Source organism: Equus asinus, chromosome 13, assembly GCF_041296235.1.
Source record: "Equus asinus isolate D_3611 breed Donkey chromosome 13, EquAss-T2T_v2, whole genome shotgun sequence".
Taxonomy (NCBI): domain Eukaryota; kingdom Metazoa; phylum Chordata; class Mammalia; order Perissodactyla; family Equidae; genus Equus; species Equus asinus.
The window spans coordinates 18,714,067-18,734,767 of NC_091802.1; the positions used below are offsets into that span (position 1 = coordinate 18,714,067).

Below are 20,701 nucleotides of genomic sequence, written 5' to 3' on the forward strand. Positions count from 1 at the left end.
GACTTTTTTCCTTTTTAATCTTCATTTTCCATTACAGTCTTGGCTTCTGTTCAGCTGACGATTTATCTTTTAGAAAATGATTCCTTTAAAATATTTAATCTACGTTTCACATACGTCTGTGAAGTAATGAAATCTAGGGACGAAAGAAAAGAAACCTCAACAAGCAAATCCTCTTTAAGAGAATTTCTTCCCAGCAGGAAGCAAGTGGGAGGTAAATAGCAGGTTGGGCCCTTAGAACGAACTCCGTGAGCCCAGCTTGCTCGGCCTCCCAGGCTCAGGAATAATGAATGAGTCCTTAGACAGGGGGCAGGGTGGTGGAGGAAGCAGGCGGTACCATGAAGCTTCTCAAGGCATAAAATTCAGTCTTTCTTTCAAAAAGTCTCATCATAAAATATGGACTCTAGACAGAAGGGTGGGAAAGCTCAGAAAAAGCCCCCGAGAGCCGGGTCAAAGGGGGATAAAGTCGTCTCCTGGTCGCGCTCGCGGGGGTGGGGGGCTCTAGCCCAGTAAGTCCCCCTCACGCCTGGAGACAGCGTTGGAAACCCCACAGAGCCCTTTCCCACCAGAAAACGTCGTGGCCTCGGGATTTTCACCTCCGTTTCTTCACGCTAAGGTTGGTTAAGCTGTGCGCCCCACCTCCTAAAATGGTTGTCTCTCGGGAGCGGGGACTCTGGCGGCCTCGGCCCCGGGGCCCCTCCCCCCACCCTGCTCCACAGCCCGCGGCGCGGGCGAACCGCGCGACTCCAGCACCCGGGAGGAAACCCGGGAGGGGGCGGCCGCCCCAGGCGCACGCCCGGCCAGCCGGCTTCCGGCAACTCAAGGGTTACGGCGAGGCGGCGGCGCGCGCCGAGGGGAGAGGCGGTTGCTGACAGGTGGCGCCTGCGCACTGGGAGCGCTCATTGTGCCCCGCAGCTGCCGAACCGCCCGCCCGCCAGCCGCCCGCTCGGCGCTTCAGTCTGCGAGAGTCCGGCGGTGGGTGCGGAGCCTGCGGCCGTTCTCGCGGCCTCCTCCTCCTCCTCCCCGTCCCCCTCACCCCCACCCCACACCCCTTTCCCCATCCCGGCTCCGTCACCCTCCCGCCCCCCACACTCGAGACAAGAATGCCCTGCCCGGAACAACCCAGCACCGCCTAGATGGCTTTGGTCACGGTCCAGCGGTCGCCTACCCCCAGCACCACCTCCAGCCCCTGCGCCTCGGTGAGTCCCTCCCGGCGGCAGCTCCGCTCGCTTCTGTCACTGCGGCTCCGCTTTGCCTCAGCGGGTCCCGCCGAGCGCCACTGCGCACGCGCCGCGCCGCTTCCCAGGCCTTGGCACTCGGCTGCCGCGAACCCCCCACACTCCCCATCTTAAAGACGAGCTGCAGGAACTACGGGACGTTGGTTTTTGTCCCCATCACTCCGGGCACTTCGCTCTCACGATCCTCGCCCCGAACCCCCCTGTGGCATGCCTTCCTACGGCTTGAGCACTTCCTTTCGGGAATGAGTCATTCTTGCTTTTCACCCTCCCCCTTCCTTTCCCCTCTGTTGCTCTGCTGCAGGGAGAGGACCATGGGACTCCTGCGGTGCCCCTTACCCACACCCATTTCAGGGGCCCGTTCAGTCTTCGCACACAGCACCCCTTCTTCAGGCTTTCCGGGGTGTGCGCCTTCCCCCTAGTCACTTGCTGTCTCTCTTGTCTCTACTGTTCAGGCTTCATTGGACTGCTGAACGGTAGTTACTCCTTGGTTCCCTCCTCCCCTCCCCCAAAGAGTGGCGTTGGTGTCTGCTTCTTGGACCTCTTACCTTTCCTCTACGAGGTCCGGAAGCATCTGGCACTGCTTGATGACCAGTGCCAGTTCATTTACATCTTACAGACGTTTACGCCTTACACTCATTGCTCATGATCGTTCATGTTCTTGGGTCATGTTTGTATGGCTCATTACTTCAGATGCCTATGCCAGGGAACCATGCTTCCAGAAGGAAAACACCCCGTAACCAGCCTTTTCCTGCTGGGCCCTTCTTTGCCTTTGCTCCTCGCCCCACCCCCCACTCAATTACACTCCATTCTTTTAGGCTTTACTTTTGAAACTATTTATTTTTACAAACAAAATATTACACCAGTGGCGCGAAATGGGATCTTAAAAAAAAAATCCACGTTTTCGAGGGAAATAGACCCACTGAAAATATGAGCAATTGGAAGAACCATCTTGAACTTCCTACAGAATTGCAATTTTAAAAACTATGTTGGTGGATTTAGTAGTTTCAAGTTGCAAAAAGGTATTCAATAAACACTACCATCTTTCACTGTAGAAAATCGGGTTACTCTTAATATTTATATGTTAACTGAGGTGTGAGCTTTGATATCTTGAAAATAATGCTGGTTTATGACTTCAATGTAATTTCCTGAATTTCAAAATTTTATTGTGTATAGTGGTGGTTTCCTTTTTTTTCTGAGCTTTCTTTTGCTCGTTTTGTGTGGCCAAAATGGCAACTATATCCTAATTCTAGAAGCAATTATACTTCAGAAGTTAACTTAGCTTATGTTGTTCCAGAGAGCCGAACTAGGATCCTTGGATAGAAGTTCATGGAGGCAGATTTCCAGTGATGGTAAAGAAGAATTTTTTAACAGTAGAATGGACTGCCTTGCAGGATAATGAGTGCTCATTACTGAAAGTATTCAAGCAAAGGCTAGAGGACCTTTTGCCTGGGAGGTGGTATAAAGAATTCCTGCAGTGGGGGACTTCTAAGGCTCTTTCCAACTCTTAAGATTCTGTGATTTGAGAATCATTGCACTTCGGCTAGTAAAACATTTTAGGGTCCTCTAAAGACAAGTATAGGGTTAGAAATTTAATATACCTTATTTTTATATGTGGTACTTTAAGCTGATTTTTGGAAAGTCATTAACATACCATCAGACCATCTTAATTCATTCCACTTGTAAACCCTTTGAGGATAGTGGTTACCAGGCCTGATTTTGGCTGAGAAAGCAACTGAAGGTTAGTGGAGTCATGCAGATAAACTGGAAACCAGCATTATAGTGACATAATTTTCCCTGGGCATTGTTGAAAACAGTTTATGCTATAATATGTATATATCAAGTTATCATACTAATTTTCTTGAGGTGAATGATTAGTATACAGTAAGACCATATCTATTTGATATGACTTAATTAGCCAAAAGTTGGTTATTTTAGAATCTTGAGGTATGTTAATAGTCACTTTTGACATAGGTAATTAGATTGATCATGTGGTAAGCTCAGTTGTTGACCTAAATGACTGCTAATTTCTACATCTACTTGCTGTAGTAGCCTGTTTATTTCAGTTGTTTATATGTGGCCCTGGGTGCAAAGGAATTCTGGGACTGAGGGTGTGTGTGTGTGAGAGAGAGAGAGAGAGAGAGAGAAACAATCAGCATTGTTAGTTTACTGATGAGCCAATTACCTTTCCCTTTAAATTGTCTTCCTGTTTCACTTCATCCAGAGCTGTGTTCAGCTGAATTGTCTCGTGGTCCTTGTGTTCCAGTATTTGGCTGCTGTCTGACCTGCATATATTTGCTCTTGCATCTCTTGCTACATGAATAGGTTGAGTTGTTTGTTTTAAAAGAAAGAGAGGGCAAGAAGAATCTGGAGAAACATGGAAGGAGAGATTTAATTTTGTGATCTGGAAATTTAGATTTTTTTTTTAAAGATTTTATTTTTTTTCCCTTTTTATCCCAAAGCCCCCCGGTACATAGTTGTGTATTTTTAGTTGTGGGTCTTTCTAGTTGTGGCATGTGGGACACTGTCTCAGCATGGCCTGATGAACGGTGCCACGTCCGCGCCCAGGATTCCAACTGGTGAAACCCCGGGCTGCCAAAACAAAGCGCACAAACTTTACCACTTCGCCACAAGGCTGGCCCCCTAGATTTTTTAATTAATCATTTTAAGTATGCTATTATACTTTTTCTCACTGTAGGAGGTAGGATATTTTAATAATGTCAGTTCTTCAGCATTCTTTCATTAGAGATTAAGCAAATCTATTGAACATCTACTGGATGTGAATGACTATTATAGATACAAAGATGTGAAAGATATTGACCCTATCCATCAGGATCATGTAATCTTCGGAGGGAGAGGAAGGGGATGGGAGGAAGAGCAAACATGAAGTGAGAGGGTAGCAAAGGAGAATGAGGGGAATGATACTGTCTATACATGAACAGCCAGTTTGTAATGGCCATAAGTATTGTCTGAATTCAGATTAAGATAAATTCACTAATGGCAATAGTAATAATAACAATATGTAATATCTCTTGGGTCTTTCTCCATGCCAGGCATCATGCTAAATGGATTTTACTCCATGGATTAACTCATTTTTTTTTTTACATGGATTTTACATGTATTAACTCATTTACTCCTCACAATATGCCCAAGAGAAATTCCTGTTATCCCCATCTTATAGGTGAAGAAACTGAGGCAAAGAGTTATTAAGGAATGTGCCCAGTGACCCTCAGTTGTTGAAGCCGTAATTCAAACCCAGATGTGTCTAACTTTAGAATCTTCCATCTTTTTCCTTCGTGGTGATCAAAGAGAAGTGTACATAGTAGGTGGCCTTTGAACTAGGTCTTGAAGGATGGGTTGAGTTTTTATAGATTTAAGATGGAAGCTGGGAAGCAGAGAGTATTCCAGGTGGAGAGAAGCTGTATATACCAAGACTCAGAGGCTGAGAAGTACAAGGCATATCTGAAGGACTTAAAAGACCAGTTTGAGGAAGGATTTGTTTGGAAGAGTAGTAAGAGGGAAAGATGAGGTGGCAGCTAGGGCTGCACAAGGACTGCTGAGCTTAGGAGTTTGAACTTGATAGAGAAGGTAATGGAGAGAGTCCTCAGGTTTTTGAGCAGATATGATCACAGTGGTGTTTTAAGAAAATTGATCTAGCAGCTGTGGGCCAGAGGGATTTGAGAGGAGAGAGGCCATGCGTGGAGCCAGTTAGAGGCTGTTAACAGTAGTCCAGGTGTGAGATAATAAAGGGCTGAACTGGGAATGTGAAGTGGTAATGGAAAGAAAGGGACAGGTGTGAGGGATTGTGAAGAAGACAAAGGACCTGGGGACTGATTGGATATAGGGGAGGAGGAATCAGAGATGCCAGCTCTTGGAATATATTGTTCTTATATAATAGAGGTTTTCTAATTAACTGTGGGCAATTGAAAAATTCTCTCTTTCCCACTATTCTTTCTGGGATGAATTTTCTGAATGGATACCTATATTGATCTGGGGTCGTATAAACACAGTGAACTACCATAAAAATCTTTTACTTTAGGGTAGTGCTTTATACTTTTCGCTGTTTTTGTGTTGATGATCTAATTTAATTCTAGAGCAGCCTCATAAGTTATGCAGGACCAATACCTAGGTTAAAATACTTACTGAAGGTTACAAAACTGGTTGGTGTAAGAACCTGCACCAGAACTAAGCTCTGTGGCTCCTGGTCCACATCCCTTTCCGTAGTGTGATGAGAGAAACGGCAGGAGTTTCTGATCCTGAGAACTTGACTGCCAGCATAATAAAGGAGCCAAGACTTAAGATGCAGTCAAGAACTCACACTGTCTTTGGAGTTCATGTATATTGTAATCTTGACTACCTAGAACAGAAACATCCAAGTTTGTGCAAAATAATTTTTAGATGATACCCTTATTTGAAGCCTGTTATCTCTTAGTTTATGCAGAATTCTTATAAACTTGGATATTTAGTTTTCTTATTCTTAGAAGATGACCAAGAGCAAAATAGGAATGGAAAGTGGCAGGTGCTGCTAATGGCAGGCTGCTTATAGTCTTGGGAAATGATAGCTGATGGTTTTACAGCAAGGGAGGAAGAAGAAAACCTATAAATAGCTGGCTTAAGAAAAAAATTAGCAGTTACAGACTGTTTAATGTGTGGACAAATACTCTTCTAAGACCCAGAATTTCCTCATAGCTACTATTATATGGTCAGAATGATGACCCCGAATCATCATAAGAAGGCTTAATCTTGTTTTGTCTTGATTTAAGCAGTTGGGATTGAGTAAAGCGTATTTTTAGATAGGTGTCCATTCAAGTTTCACCCAAGTTTTGATATTTAAGATGCACGTTTAATTAATTGGGAAATTCATTTACGTATATGTCTTATTTCCTAATGATACTGGATAAATAAGATATTGTTGAATTATATAATTCAAAAATATGAATACATCTCTTTCCCTAGGCAGAGAAAATAAAACCATAGCAAATAGGAATTGATTTATATGAAGTATAAATATTTAAAAGTGATGGTTTTTAATTTTTTGAAGATGGCTTTAGAAACTTTCTTAAACAGTAAAAATACATGACTATTGTAGGAAATTTGGAAAATACAGAAAAGAGAATAAAAGATATGTGCCATACAGCAGTGTATGTATTTTACGTAACTGAAATGCTGCTGTATATATAATTTTGTGTACTTTAAAAAAAAATCTGACGTATACATAGATGTACTGCCATATCACTTAAGTGGCTGCCTTGGGTAGTTATATTATAACTCATTCTAGCCATTCCATTACTGGTGAACATGTAGATTTTTTCCACCTTTTTTTTTTGGTATATAAATTACATTGCAGTGAACATCATTGGGCATAAATATTCAACTGCATTTTGGAACATTTATTAAGATTTCAAGAAAGGCAATTACTGGATCACAGACTGTAAACAATTTTAATACTCCTGTTACATATTTATACTTTCTAGAGAGATTGTTACAATTAACATTTATTCTAACCAGCATAGTCTAAGAATGCTCATTTCTCCTAGCCTTATTAACACTAGATATTCTAGTTTCATTTTTAATCATTAGTAATTTTTGAGAATAGAGAGTAGTACCTGGTTGGTTTGATATGTATTTTATTATTAGACAAGTTGAATTTTCTGATGTTTATTAGGCATTTTTATTAACTTTTTTAAAAGATAGCTTTCTTGAGGTATAGTCTACAAACCCTAAAACAAACCTGTTTTAATAAGTGTACAGTTCAGTGATTTTTAGTAAACTTCCAGAGTTGTATACCTTCAATACAATCATTATTTCTACTTACAAGCTATTTATTCACTCTTTTCAATCTGTGTACCCTCTTGATATATTATGACTATTAACCTTTTATTATATTTATTAAAATATTTGCTTTTTAATTGTTTGTGTTGCCCTTCGAATAAAGTCTGCACTCTAGAATTTTGCTGGCAAGACTTTTAAATAGCCAACCTTGCTTACCTCTTCAGCCTTGTCTCTTCCCAAGTCCCTGCCTTGCACACTGCTCAGTCAAGCTGACATGCCGTGCTCCCTTTGATCTCTAGGCTTTTGCACATGCTGTTCCCTTTTCCTGGAGCACTTTTCCTTCATCTCTTTACCTGACTAATTCCTACTCATCCTTCAGGTCCCAGCTTAAATGTCACTTCTTCTGGGAAGCTTCCCTGACTCCACTCCCAGACTATGGTAGGTGCTCCTTCTATGCGCACCATAGCACCCTGTACTTACCCAGCGTGGGTCTTATCTCTTTATTGTACTTGATTGTTTGACTGCTTATCTCCTCAACTAACCTTTAAGCCAGGGACTGGGTCACCCGGGGGATGTATCACCCGGGGCAAAATTATTGGACACATGGATCAATGGATGGGTCGAGTGGTATGATCGTATTAAGCAATCTTTTCCATTTTGAGTTCTTTTATTGTTTTTAATCATTGTTCTGTTTCCAGAAGCCCAAAGAATAGGACCACCTGTAAGACTTTTGATACATATTGCTAAATTGTCCTCCAGAAAGGTTGAATCAATCTTTGTTGACAAACTGTGTATAAAAATGTCTGCTTCACTGTACTGCCATTAGCCCTGAGTATCGTCATCATCCATTTTCTTTATCATAATAAGAGCTATTGTTTATTGAATACTTCCTGTGTACCAGACACTATGCTGAGTACGTACATGCATTATGATATTTAATTTTTACATCACTCCTGTGGTGTAGGTATTATTATTTCTATTTTACAAAGAAAATTGAGGCTCAAAGAAGTAAAATGAATTGCCCAAGATTATAGGTCTGGTGTCTGACCCCAGAACCCTTTCTCCCAACCCCTAGTATTTTATTGTTGTTTTAATTTACATTTTTTTAATCAGAGGTTAAACGTTTTTTCCAATATTTGTTGTTATATGTTTTATAGTCCCTGTTTTATAAGTCTTTGATGCGATTAGTCCAGCTTTCTCCATCGATAGTAATTTTTGCTATATTGATATGTAAATATTCTTTATATACTAAGAATATTAACATTTTTCTGTTATGTGGCACATTTTGCCTTGGTTTTTCATTTGCCATTTTGTTTTATGCATTTTGATATACAGATGTTTAAAAAATTTTAATGCCATCAATCCAAAGTCGTCTTTTGTGTGTGCTCTTTTCCATTAATTTTTTTACTTAGTTCAATTTTCTATCAATAGAGACGTATTCACTTATGTTCTCTTAAATTTTTTATAGCTTATTCTTATATTTAACTTTAGTCATCTGAAATTAATTTTACTACATGGTATGAGGCAAATACTAAGTTAATTTTGTTCCAGGTGGTTAACAACCTGTCCCAGTTCGTTTTATGAAACAATCATTCCTTTTTCTAATGGTATGTTAGTCCACCTCTGGGAAATACTAAATTGGGGTATAAGCTAGAGTGTGTTCCATTGAAGTTCCATTGCTAGTCCCACAAGAGTGTAGTTAGTTTGGCACGTACGTATTACTTAGTATTCATCAAATTTCATGGACAGAAGAGAAACTTAGACTAGCTTAGATTTTAAAATTTGACTCAAGTACCTGGGAAGTCCAGAGGAAGAGCAGACCTTTGGTACTCAAAAGGTATCTTCAAGTCCCTTGTCCTTTCTATCTGGCTTTAAGGAAGAGGGAGCAGATTCTAGATTATGCCTAGTCTGAAAAAGGCGCCATGCAGAGCCCACGCTGCCTTCCTGTGTAGCACCATTAACTATCATTCCTGGTTCCAGGAGCTTAAGGCTTTACTGGTTTTGCATTAAATGCCTGTTGCATTTTGGCTACACAGTGCCTGGCCCATTGTAGGCATTCACATGTCCCGGTTTTTCATTTATTTGTTCGTTCATTCAAAAGACCTAGCTGTAGTAGGGGAACTATTTCCAATAAGAAAAACAACAACAACAACAATGTACTTATTGAGAAGGCCCTTTATTCAATTTGAAATATGCCGGAGGCCAGGTGCACATCAGAGAGACCTGAAGAATCTTGTTAATCAGCAAATATTTGATGAGTGCTGTTTTGTGCAGGGAATCCCATCCTCTCTCTTCCTCTGGTTCTCAGCACTGAGTCCTTTCCAGATACTTTTACAAATTGCCCTGCGTTTTCTTGCCCAGCTGAGCAGCACAGCTGCTGTTCACAGTGCCCGTCATTTTCCTCTGTGTTAAGAGAAAGTCTGCTGAGGTGATCTTGGCTCTGAAATTTAGTGAAAGGTCCCATGGTTTCCTAGATTTCCTGAACGACAGGAAATATTTCACGTACTGAGTGGGAGAGGATATGCTTAGAAACAAATGGAGCTGTTTGATTCAATTAAAAAAATAAAGGTAGGGGCCAGCCTGGTGGCGCAGCGGTTAAGTGCGCACGTTCTGCTTTAGTGGCCAGGGTTCACCAGTTCGGATCCTGGGTGCAGACATGGCACTGCTTGGCAAGCCAAGCCATGCTGTGGTAGGCATCCCACATATAAAGTGGAGGAAGATGGGCACGGATGTTAGCTCAGGACCAGACTTCCTCAGCAAAAAGAGGAGGACTGGCAGCAGTTAGCTCAGGGCTAATCTTCAAAAATAAATAAATAAATAGAGATAATTTAGTATCTGTTTGTATCCTGTGCTGTACTTGATTCTGAAGATATCTATCTATTTACTCATTCTTTCCAGGATTGAGGATCCAGCAACCAGTTAGTCCCTGGCTTCAGGAAGCTTGGAGTATAAGTGGAAAGACTGTATTAAGTAATTGGAGTACAGTGTAGTAATCACAAAGTATATGTCTTGAGGAAGCGAAAGAAGGCCAGCAAGGACTTCTGAGTTGAGCCTTAAAGAGTGAGAGGGAGTTGGCCAGCAAACAGAGGGTTAGGGGTGAGTAACAGGAGGAAGGGAAGCATCCTTAAACATGAACTTAAGGCACAAGGCTAGAAATGGCACGATGTATACTGGGAACCACAAAGTGCAATGCTGATGCCATGTACAGTGCAGAAAATGGGGCTGGAGAAGTAAAGATAATTTCTTCTGAATTGTAACGTCTATGCCTTTATTTTTACCTTTAATGCAGTATGTATGTTTTCTCAACATTCCTTTACAGTGAATGTTAAAATTGATGATGATGAGCAAGAAACCTTGAAGTATAACTGTTCTAGTAGCTACCATGTTTCAAGTGTTTACTGTGTTGTAGACATTGGGTTCAGCACTAAACAAGCATCATAACCGGTTTGAAGGAGTACCGTTATTGTTCCCATTTTACAGATGAAGAAATTGATGTTCAGAGGGTGTCTAGACTCCCCCAGCTATTTGTGGCAGAGCTGGGATTTAAACTTTGGTTGTCACACTCAGAGACCAACTATTAGACTAACTTACCTTCTGGGTGTTAGAATTAATCTCTTTATCTAGGTGGTGTTTAATTTGTTCCTTTTTTTTTTTTTTTTGACCATTTTGCTTCATGTTTGTCCTGCTTTAGTTTGAATCACTGCAGTTTGAGTCATTTTGCTGCTTATGCCTTGGTATGTGATAAACTCAGTTTAGCAGAAGTTTGTTGAGAACCTTCTCAAGCACTGTGGGATGATATAAGGCATTATCCTTGCCCTAGAATTTGCAGGTCTAGTGGGAGAAAGCACCTATAAACTAAGAATGTATATCAAAAAACTAGTATGGTGAGTACAATAGGAGAGGCACAAGCCAACAGTGTATAGGGGAAGAAGGTATCACAGCTGAAGGAGATAATGGACAGGAAATATGGAACAGACGGACAGGAAAAGATGGAGGAACAAAAAATCTTTGCAGATAAGAAAATGAAAGATATGTTATTTACTTCTAAATATTAATCCCTTTTGGTTCCATTCACAATTAGAAGCCAGTTTTTTCTACAGAATGATTATTCTAAGATATTGTTGTCTAAGGCCTGGTAGCCAGATGCTGAAGCTTCTATCTTTGGAAAGTGTGGGTTTGTGGGTATTACCTTGCCCATCACCTGTTTTTCCTCTCTTACCTCCATACCTTTCCCCACTTAAAGAAAGAAAGAAAGAAACCCAACAACCTTATTTTGTGTGTGAAATTGTATTTATTGAAGTTCAAGGGAAGACATCTCTGTACAACTTGCTCATTGGAGCAATGATTCTCCAATTGTTGCTTCAGACACTATTATGGGAATAGCAACAATTTGGGAGAGCCCTTTCTTAACAATTAAGATATTTAGCATGTCTCAGGTAAGAATGAAAATAAACCACACATCAGCATCTCATAACATATTATCTTAATCTATTAAGAAAGCTCATTGAGGGGCCCGTCCCATGGCCGAGTGGTTAAATTTGCACGCTCTGCTTCGGTGGCCCAGAGTTTTATCAGTTCGGATCCTGGACGAGGACACGGAACCGCTCATCAAGCCATGCTGAGGCGACATCCCACATAGCACACCCAGAAGGACCTACAACTAGAATATACAACTGTGTACTAGGGGGCTTTGGGGAGAAGAAGAAGAAGAAGAAAAAAAAAGATTGGCAATAGATGTTAGCTCAGGTGCCAATCTTAAAAAAAAAGAGGAAAGCTCATTGATTCTTTGGGGTTTGAGAAAGCAATTGTAGTTTAGAATAAAAATAGTATCTGCCAATGATTCTAATATAGACCCTTTTGGGGTCAGGAAGCCCTAAAAGTATTTTCTTTTCTCTCTTCTTAGGCCTTAGAAATACCTATAGCAATGTGAAGCTGTCTAGCGTAGTGATTAAGAGTGTAAGGTCTGGAAACTGCCTGAATCTGAATCCTGGCTTTGCAGTTTACTAGACTTAGACAAGTCACTTAACTGCTCTATGCTTTGGGTGGCCATCTGTAAAATACAGGAAATAAAAGTACTTCTTTCACAGAAATAAGCATTGAATGAGAGAATGCCTTAGTACCATGCCTGGGACCAAATAAACATGCACTCACAAAGTATTAGTCATTTTTATAATGATGGTGATTTAGGGTTGCTCTTTGGTTATTAAGTAATTTTTCATTATATTGTAAATTTGGTGGGGAAGATATTTGCTTTATGATAATATAATTCAAATGAATAGCCTATTTCAGGAGTTAGTTTCTTTCTCTTTTTTCTTTCTTTAAAAAAATTTTTTTTTTACTTTTTATTGAGATTATGATAGTTTACAACCTTGTGAAATTTCAGTTGTACATTATTATTTGTTAGTCTTTAAAAAAATTTTTTTAACTCAATGATAGCTTTTTTTTTTTAATTAAAGAATCTCTGCTCTAGTTGCCAATTTCTACAACAAAGTATGTTGTGTATGATTTGGTAATGACCCTAGAGCACCATACAGGTGGATTAATGCAACCGTAATCTTTAAAAATCTCCTTCCCTTGAGAGTTTATCAGTTTACTAGGCCATGCATAGCAGCGTATTAATCTATTGGATGTTTTGCTATATGGTAGGACAGATCATTGCAGTGGTCACCTTAGTTTGTATAGTCAAATACATAGACTGAATGTATTGCTGTTTTTAATGATCTAGGCTTTAAATCATGCGGCAAAATAGGACAGAAATTGACAAATATTTTTTAAATATAGAGAATCCAAGGACATTGAATGTATTTGTAGGTTTAAATATATCTTTCTACAAGGAAACAAAAGGTGAGAAGAATGATCTGTCTAATCCAGCTGTACTAAGCAGTTGGCAGTTGAAATTGAATGCAGCTTTTACAAGATGCATTTCCAAAGCAGCTGAATGAACTCACATGTGATATAACAAGAGGTCTTTGGTTCAGACTTTGGTTGCATTTTGATTAGTTTTTATTATTGAACCCTGTCAGAAAATAGAGACAACCTGCTTCTTCCTAGAAAGACTACTGAAAAAAATCACACTAAGTTTCCTAGGAGCACAAGATTTTGATTCATTTTCTTATGCAAGCTGCAATTTTCTCATCTCAGCAATTTTATGCTGATTCTGTGGTTTTCAATTATGCATTAAAGGAAACTGTACTGACTGTGAAGGAAGTCTAGTTAGGTAAGGTGTGGCTGAAAAATCCAGGAACCCCTCCACTTGTCTACAAAACATTCTTGCAGGATATAGGGTCTTGAGAATTAAATATAGGGCTTTTAGGAGAAAGAAAATATTCTTAGAAAATTTCCATTTAAGCACCATTTTGTAGGATTAAAAAAAATCAAGATTAAAAAATTAAGAGAATTTTATTAAATAAAACAAACACAAGTCTTCTTGTGTTCTTGAAATTGTCTTAGAGGAGACTATAGTTGTGGTGCAAAATGAAAAACTTTAAAGGCACATGAATGATTTGAACCTTTATGTTGCATGAGCTTGTTCAGTTGCTAGTCTGCTGAAAGTTAGAAATAGAGATGCTGCTCCCCAAATTAGTGTTTGGTTTGTTTCCAGCCATCCTTTCAGAGGAAGATTGTGTTTGAACAGATCCTGGATTTATGCTTTCTTTTTTTTTTTTTAAAAGATTGGCACCTGTTGCCAATCTTCTTTTTTTTTTCTGATTTATCTCCTCAAATCCCCCCGGTACACAGTTGTCTATCTTAGTTGCAGGTCCTTCTAGTTGTGGCCATGCTTTCTTTTTTCATAGATTTTTTTTTCACTTCATTGGATTGCATTCATTTGCAAGCATTTATTAAGTCTCTACTGTGCATAAGACTTTATAACATTTAAGCTGCTCGTATAGTCTACTTTTTTTGAGAACAAGTTGCTTTGTCTTGAACATGTGATTTTGAAAATTAGATGATTGAGGTTCTGTGTTTTATTCTTTCTTAATTCTGCTGATATACTAAAAATCTCCCATTTGATGTTGTACTTTTTTATTCTGTATTTTATTTGTGGCTCACATTTCTGAAATAACCATAATAGTGATTCTCTAATTAGAAGTAACTTTTCTGCAATAGTTATGTGGACTCCAAAGTGAAATCTTATAGAATTAGATCCTATATAGTCCTAAATTAGATCATATATAGTCCTAAAGAAAAAAAAATATTGAAATGGACAGTTGCCTTTGGAAAATATCTGAATACACAAAAATGCTATTTTAAAATGTATGGGTCCATAGTTGAGAAAATGCCTTTTAAGATAGTTATTTTGTAACTCCTCCCTGAAATTAGAAAGTTCTTTCCTCATTTTGCATTTTTTGCCCACTTCACTTGATTTATTACTGACTTTCTGAAATACCATTTTGGAAGTTGAGTGCAGAATTTCTTCAAGATCAGTAGGCAATGTGACAGTGATAATTGAAATAATGAATTTTTTTTTAATGCTGCTAAGTCTGTCTTCATTATATTCTGCTGAAGAAAAAGTATTTTGTACACTGGCCCTTGGTATACTTTTCTTCCCTGCCAAATCCAGACACAAAAGGACAGTTTACCTCTCTGGCTAATTTAATAATGATTTTATGTCTTAAGCACTTGTTCTCAAGGAAGTAGGCTGCATTATAGCATAGAGTAATTTGCCTTTAGGTTCTGCAGCCAGATTCTGGAGTTAAAATCCCAGCTCTCCCACTTAGGAGGTGTAGACTTTGGGCAAATCACCTTTCTGAACTTCAGTTTTCTTGTCTTATGGGATTTTTGTTGGCTTTCATGAAATAACTAAACGAATCCTTAGCACAGTGTCCAGTACTATAGCATAGTGAGTGTTCAGTAACTGCTAGTGATTACTAATGTTAAGTAGGTTTCTTTACTTTTTGCACAGTATTACATACAGTACTTAATTTTTTTTTAATTTTTTTTTTTTGGTGAGGAAGATTGGTCCTGAGCTAACATTTGTTACCAATCTTCCTCTTTTTGCTTGAAGAAGATTGTCCCTGAGCTAACATCTATGCCAACCTTCCTCTGTGTATGTTGTATGTGGGATGCTGCCACAGCATGGCTTGATGAGTGGTGTGTAGGTCCATGCCCAGGATGGGTACCTGCAAAAGTGGAACACACAAACTTAACCACTATGCCAGTGGGCTGGCCCCTGCAGTACTCAATTTTAAAAAGATTATGATGGCTTGGCTTCCAGAGCATATTTATTGTAGGTGATATATTTGAGTCTTTACTGAATTGTGTCAAATATGTATTGCTCTGAGATGCATTACTTTTTAAGAAGTTGTACACCCTGGATTGAAATTGGCACAATCATTTTTGTAGTGGTAATGAAGTGCATTTGAAGATAGTGGAAACTAGTTTGTGGTTATCAAGCTACCATTAAAGCTGTTAAAATTCTTTTTAGACAAAGATGCACTGAACTTTTGCATTGAACATGAGTCCTAATTTAATGCTCAGTGGGCACATAAGTGATATTTAAAATAATTCTGCCCTCCATTCATATTATTTGTTCAAAGAATTGACGAGAAGTAGTCTTTTGGCAGTTGAGATGTCTGTCGTTTCTTGAAGCTGCTTCTATATTATTTAGGTATGCTAATTGACAACCTTCTTGAATATCCCGCAACAACATCCCTCTGCTGTGACATCTTAGGTTTTTGTGAAATTCTGGCTTAAGAGCTTTGGATATCAGGACCCTAACCCTTTTACCAGTTACATGCAGTGGTGGTGCAAGCCCACCTTGCTGCTAAGATTACCAAATCACAGCCCCAATGTCTCATTTGGGGGATTTCAGAGGCAGTGATTTTTATTTTTCCTTGCCACTTCAGTCTAAGAAATCCAGGAGATTTCTTGGATCTTTGATGACTATTGAAATCTTGGAGTTTATTCATAAACATTGCTTGCTAGAGTTTCACAGAGTTTTGGAACTGAAAAATTGACTAGTCTAACTCCTCATTTTACTGTTAAGTAATTTCCAGAGTTTGGCTCCTGGGATAAAGATCAAAATAACTCATCTCTTGGGCAGTTTCAGCAGAGTTTTTGGTGTAGTAAAAACCCTGTACTACATCCTTAGTAGGAATTGATTGGAGGTTTTTTAAGATGTTAGACATTTCAAGTGGCCACTTGGGTTCTCAGCTAGACATACATGGAGGTATAATACAGAAGGTCATGAGTTTAAATGTGGCAATGGAATTAGGCAGATGACCGAAATTGGTGAAGCTGGCCAAATAGGACCTATGGTAAGTTGGAGGCTATAAGCTCTATTGTCAGGGGCTGCCAATTGTGACCAAGTAAGAGTGGAGACCCAGTGTTCTCAGAAAAGTCTTCTATTTCAAGAAACACTAGTAGTGTAGATTGTTATGTGAAATCTGATTTTAAATGATATCTTTCTGTTCTGCTATTAATAGTTTGTTGGATTCCCATTTTTATGCTTGTCTCCACATAAAAGATGTCTGTTGTAGCTCCTGGCAGTACATCCATGTTTGATGCAAGAAGGGATAAAAGGTGCAGTGCCAGCACTAGCTGTACCTTTAATTAGGAAAGCGGACGTTTTCCTGGAAACCAACCCCCCGTTCCTAGTAAGCTTCTCTTTAAGTCTCTAGCCAGAACTAGGTTACACGGTTACTTCTAGCTGCAAGAGAGCCTGGGAAAGCAAGTATATGACTTTTCATCTTAATCATTGAGTGGCAACAAGGGAGAACAATGTTTGGAATGGCTGTTGTCAAACTTTGTCTATCATAATAACTAATCAAGATTCAAAGAAATGTATCTTGAGGGCTAACCAGAACGTATCTGTGGCCCAGATTTTCGTTGTGGGTCACCAGTTTGTAGACACTTTATAACAGTATTTTTTTTTTTTTCCCATTTCAGTACTCTACTACTCATTCCTGGTTTCTATCAGTTAGTTATTTTATTAAGTTTCCAGGGTAACCTAGTGGAAAAGAGACATCTTTTTATAATGTGGGAAGAGTGTAGAACTTGAAATTAGAAGGCTTTTAAGTCCTGTGGTAAAGACTTGCTAGCAGTGTAATATTGGACAATTTGCTTAATCTTTCTGAGCCTCTCATTCGTATCTGGAAGATGGGCATATAACGTTGCAATATAGCATAGTAGTTAAGTGCAGTGGCTTTGGAATCAAACACCTAAGTTGGGATCAAATCTCTGTCAAACAAGTTTCATAATCTCTTTGCATGTTAATTCTTCTGTAAAATGGGGTTAATAGTTGTACCTTCCTCATAGAGTCTTTGTGAGGACTAAGTGAGATACTGTGAAGTCCCACTTTAGCAGGGTCCTGAAGTTAGGATATAAGGCAAAAATCAAATTATAGTCAGAATTATTCTTGAAAAGTTCTCCTAAATCACCCATTAAGGACAATATATATGGTTTTGGGCCTACTACTCTGTAACTGAGACTGTTTGAGGGGACACAGTTTCTCCCATCTCATACTCACTTTGTTGCATGCGCTGCTTGAATATAATGGCAGATAAAATCATGTGCACTATAATATAACTTATATTTTCATTCGTATTTATTCTCTTCCGAGCACATAGAATCAAATTAACATAAGTTAAATGCACCATTGATGCAACTCCAGAGTTAATATTTGTGGGATGCTTAGCATAGAACCTGGCCCTTTTAAGCCTTCAATAAATGACAGCTGCTATTGTTACTATAGGTACAGCATGTGATGTTTGAAGATGAAGAAATTGAGGTTGTCCGGGGCTCAGCTTGGGTCCTAGTGTGCGACGTGGACCAACAATGATTTTTTTCCTGCCACACCAGCAAAAATTTATCGCAGATGAGTGTGGCCAAGGGAATAATGTCACTATTTGGGGGATTAGGATGAGGATTATCAATTGTATTTCAAGGGAAACTCTAACATAACTGCCTGCAAATTTATAGGACAAAATTAACATGATGCCAAAAAATAATATGCTAATTTTCTTTTCTTTTGTTATTGTTTAAATTGTGAAGTATATCATTTACACTGAAGAACATGCAAGAGGTCAGGAAGTCCTAATGATAAAATTCATTTGGGAATCATTCATTGGGATGTTAACCATTTTCAACTAAAGCTACGCCAAGGGATAAACACACACAGGTGACCTGTTTTACTGTGTTGACACATATGTCTAACAAGATCTTACACCACTGACAAAAAGTACTTATTATGTATATAATAATATGATAATCTTTATACACTTATGCTCTAACATGCATTTGTTGCCTAAAATACTTTGGGATTTTAATTGTTTGGGTCAGATTGTGGTGCTCAAATATAATGAGCCATATATAGCATTAGGCATAAATATAACATAAGAAATTACCATAGAGGAAGACAAATATCGTCCCCCTTTTTTTTCTTTTTTTTTTTTTGAGGAAGATTAGCCCTGAGCTAATTGCTGCCAATCCTCCTCTTTTTGCTGAGGAAGACTGGCCCTGAGCTAACATCCATGCCCATCTTCCTCTACTTTATATGTGGGATGCCTGCCACAGCATGGCTTGCCAAGCGGTGCCATGTCCGTGCCTGGGATCCCGGCCGGCAAACCCCGGGCCTCCAAAGCGGAAGGTGCGCACTTAACTGCTGCCCCCTTTTCCTTAGAGGAAGTATTTATTTTGTGGGTTACAATGGGCAAGGGTCCAATCTCTGAACATTTTTCTTGAGGATCTAAAATTTTAAAGTGCGAATAACAGTGATAATAGAACTCTTGTTCAAGTGCTGTCAGATGTTTTCTACTGGAAGTAAAGTTGTCTAAACTTGTACCTTATCACTTGTTGCTTGGTATAGGGTTGTCTTGTTTTTAAACAAAGGAGGAAAATCTCGTTTTAAGATGACTCATATAGTGATGTAGTACGTTAGTAACGGGGTGGTGTTTCTTTGCTCAATATGAGCACTGGCAATGACAGATACTGGCAATTTTCCCATAGAATAATTCTTAGGAATCAGTGTGTACAGGTATCTGGTTCCGGAAAGTCTTAAAAGTAACAATGGTTAAATATCACTGCTGCATGACCTTGGGAATTTAAGATGTGGCATTTATAATGAGTTATAATTAGCTTATACTTTCTTCTTTTTTTTTTTTTTTGAGGAAAATTAGCCCTGAGCTAATATCCACCACCAATCCTCCTCTTTTTGCTGAGGAAAAGATTGGCCTTGACCTAATATCTATGCCCATCTTACTCTGTTTTATATGTGGGCACAGCATGGCTTGATAAGCAGTGTGTAGGCCCATGCCTGGGATCCGGGCCGGGCCCGGGCCACCAGAGCCTAGTGGGCCAACTTAACTGTTGTGCCACCAGGCTGGCCCCTAGCTTATACTTTTAAGACTTTAAATTTCTAGCAGTCTCTCTTATCTGTAATTATTTTTCTCCTGCTGTCCTTCGAGACCCATTCATCTATGGTTGGATGATTTATATATTTAAAGTTAATTGAATTCAGGTACTGAGTCTTATTTTATGTTTTTTTAAAAAAATCTTACTGTGGTTATGGAACTAGGTCTAATGGAAGCTTGATTTTGGTATCTTTTTAGCTGTAAAGATATTACCATGATATCTGGAAATACTGTTTGCTAGTGAAAGGGGGACAGGTATGGATAATTGGAAAGAAACATAAAAATTTATTCTCGTACTTATGGAGATTTAGAGATTTTTATAATTTCCTGTAAGGAAGTATATTGAAACTTAAACGCAAGCCATTTTTACAGTAAGGAAGAGTATAGTTTTTAATAATAAATCTCCTACAGCTAAGAGAGGTTTGGAGAAACTGTTAATGAAAAACTTAGGGAAGGGATTGAAACGTGATTAAGCTTTTGGCAGAGTTGATGCATTTTTGACTCTGATTGATTGGCAGTCTTGTCTTGGAGAGAATTAGAGAGTTTTTTAAGCTAAGAAAATGTTGAAGGCCAGATGTTGGTTAAGAGTAGCCAGTTTGGCTCTGGACCTTAGTTTTTTCTTTCTTTGGAAGATTTCAGTTAGTTAAGGAGTTCCAGGATATAGGGTAATAAGACTAGTTCTCTTAACAAACATAACAGAGCTTATATATTCAAAAGACTGTTGTCTAGTCCCTAAGGAAAGTGGGCAATTTACTTGTGCAAATGATGCAAAATTTGCGTAGCATTTTTGGAGCTCCTTTTTTGGCATTGCCTGCAGTTCTTTTGAATCTCTCCAAGGGTAGCAAATCTTCCTTTGAAGCTGAATTTGCTTTTTGGAAATAGCCAAAAATAATTTGTATCTGTATCTGATGAATATTAATTAACCAATCCAAAACATCTTAATTGAGTATCTTTTATATTTCAGACCCTAGAGATACAAGAATGTTTGAAATAATCAGTCCCTGCCCTCGAAGCTGTGGGACCGTGGTTGGTACATAACCTGGGGCAGGTGGCACATCAAAAGACTGTCTCAGGGATTTGGCGGGGAGATGCAGAGCAAGGAAGGGGGCTCTAAGCCATGGAGACTTATTCACAAAATTAATAACTTTAGTAAAAGAAAGAAGGGAAATGAAAATAGGCTTGTCTATAAGTCAGTGAGATAAATATTTGTAAATCATGAACTGGCTTAAACTCGGTTTCCAAGCAGATATTCGAAAAATGTTTGAAGTAGTGGGATCTCATAGAACCTCTCAAGATGACTATTTGAAGAGAATATTCATTTAAAAATACGTATTCTGTTGTGTCGGT

At 39.1% G+C, this 20,701-nt stretch overlaps 1 protein-coding gene across 3 annotated transcripts in view; it reads left to right on the top strand.

Annotated features, from left to right (window-relative positions):
• The first annotated feature begins 864 nt into the window (after positions 1-864).
• SSH2 (slingshot protein phosphatase 2) overlaps positions 865-20,701 on the top strand; it is a 240,276-nt gene continuing 220,439 nt past the window's right edge. The window contains exon 1 of one of the 3 annotated variants that reach the window (XM_014826925.3): positions 865-1,196. In XM_014826925.3, the coding sequence (XP_014682411.2) occupies positions 1,134-1,196 (63 nt within the window). In that variant the 5' untranslated portion in view covers positions 865-1,133. The remainder of the gene's footprint in view (positions 1,197-20,701) is intronic. The other 2 variants (XM_044746250.2, XM_044746252.2) reach the window with 2 other exon arrangements.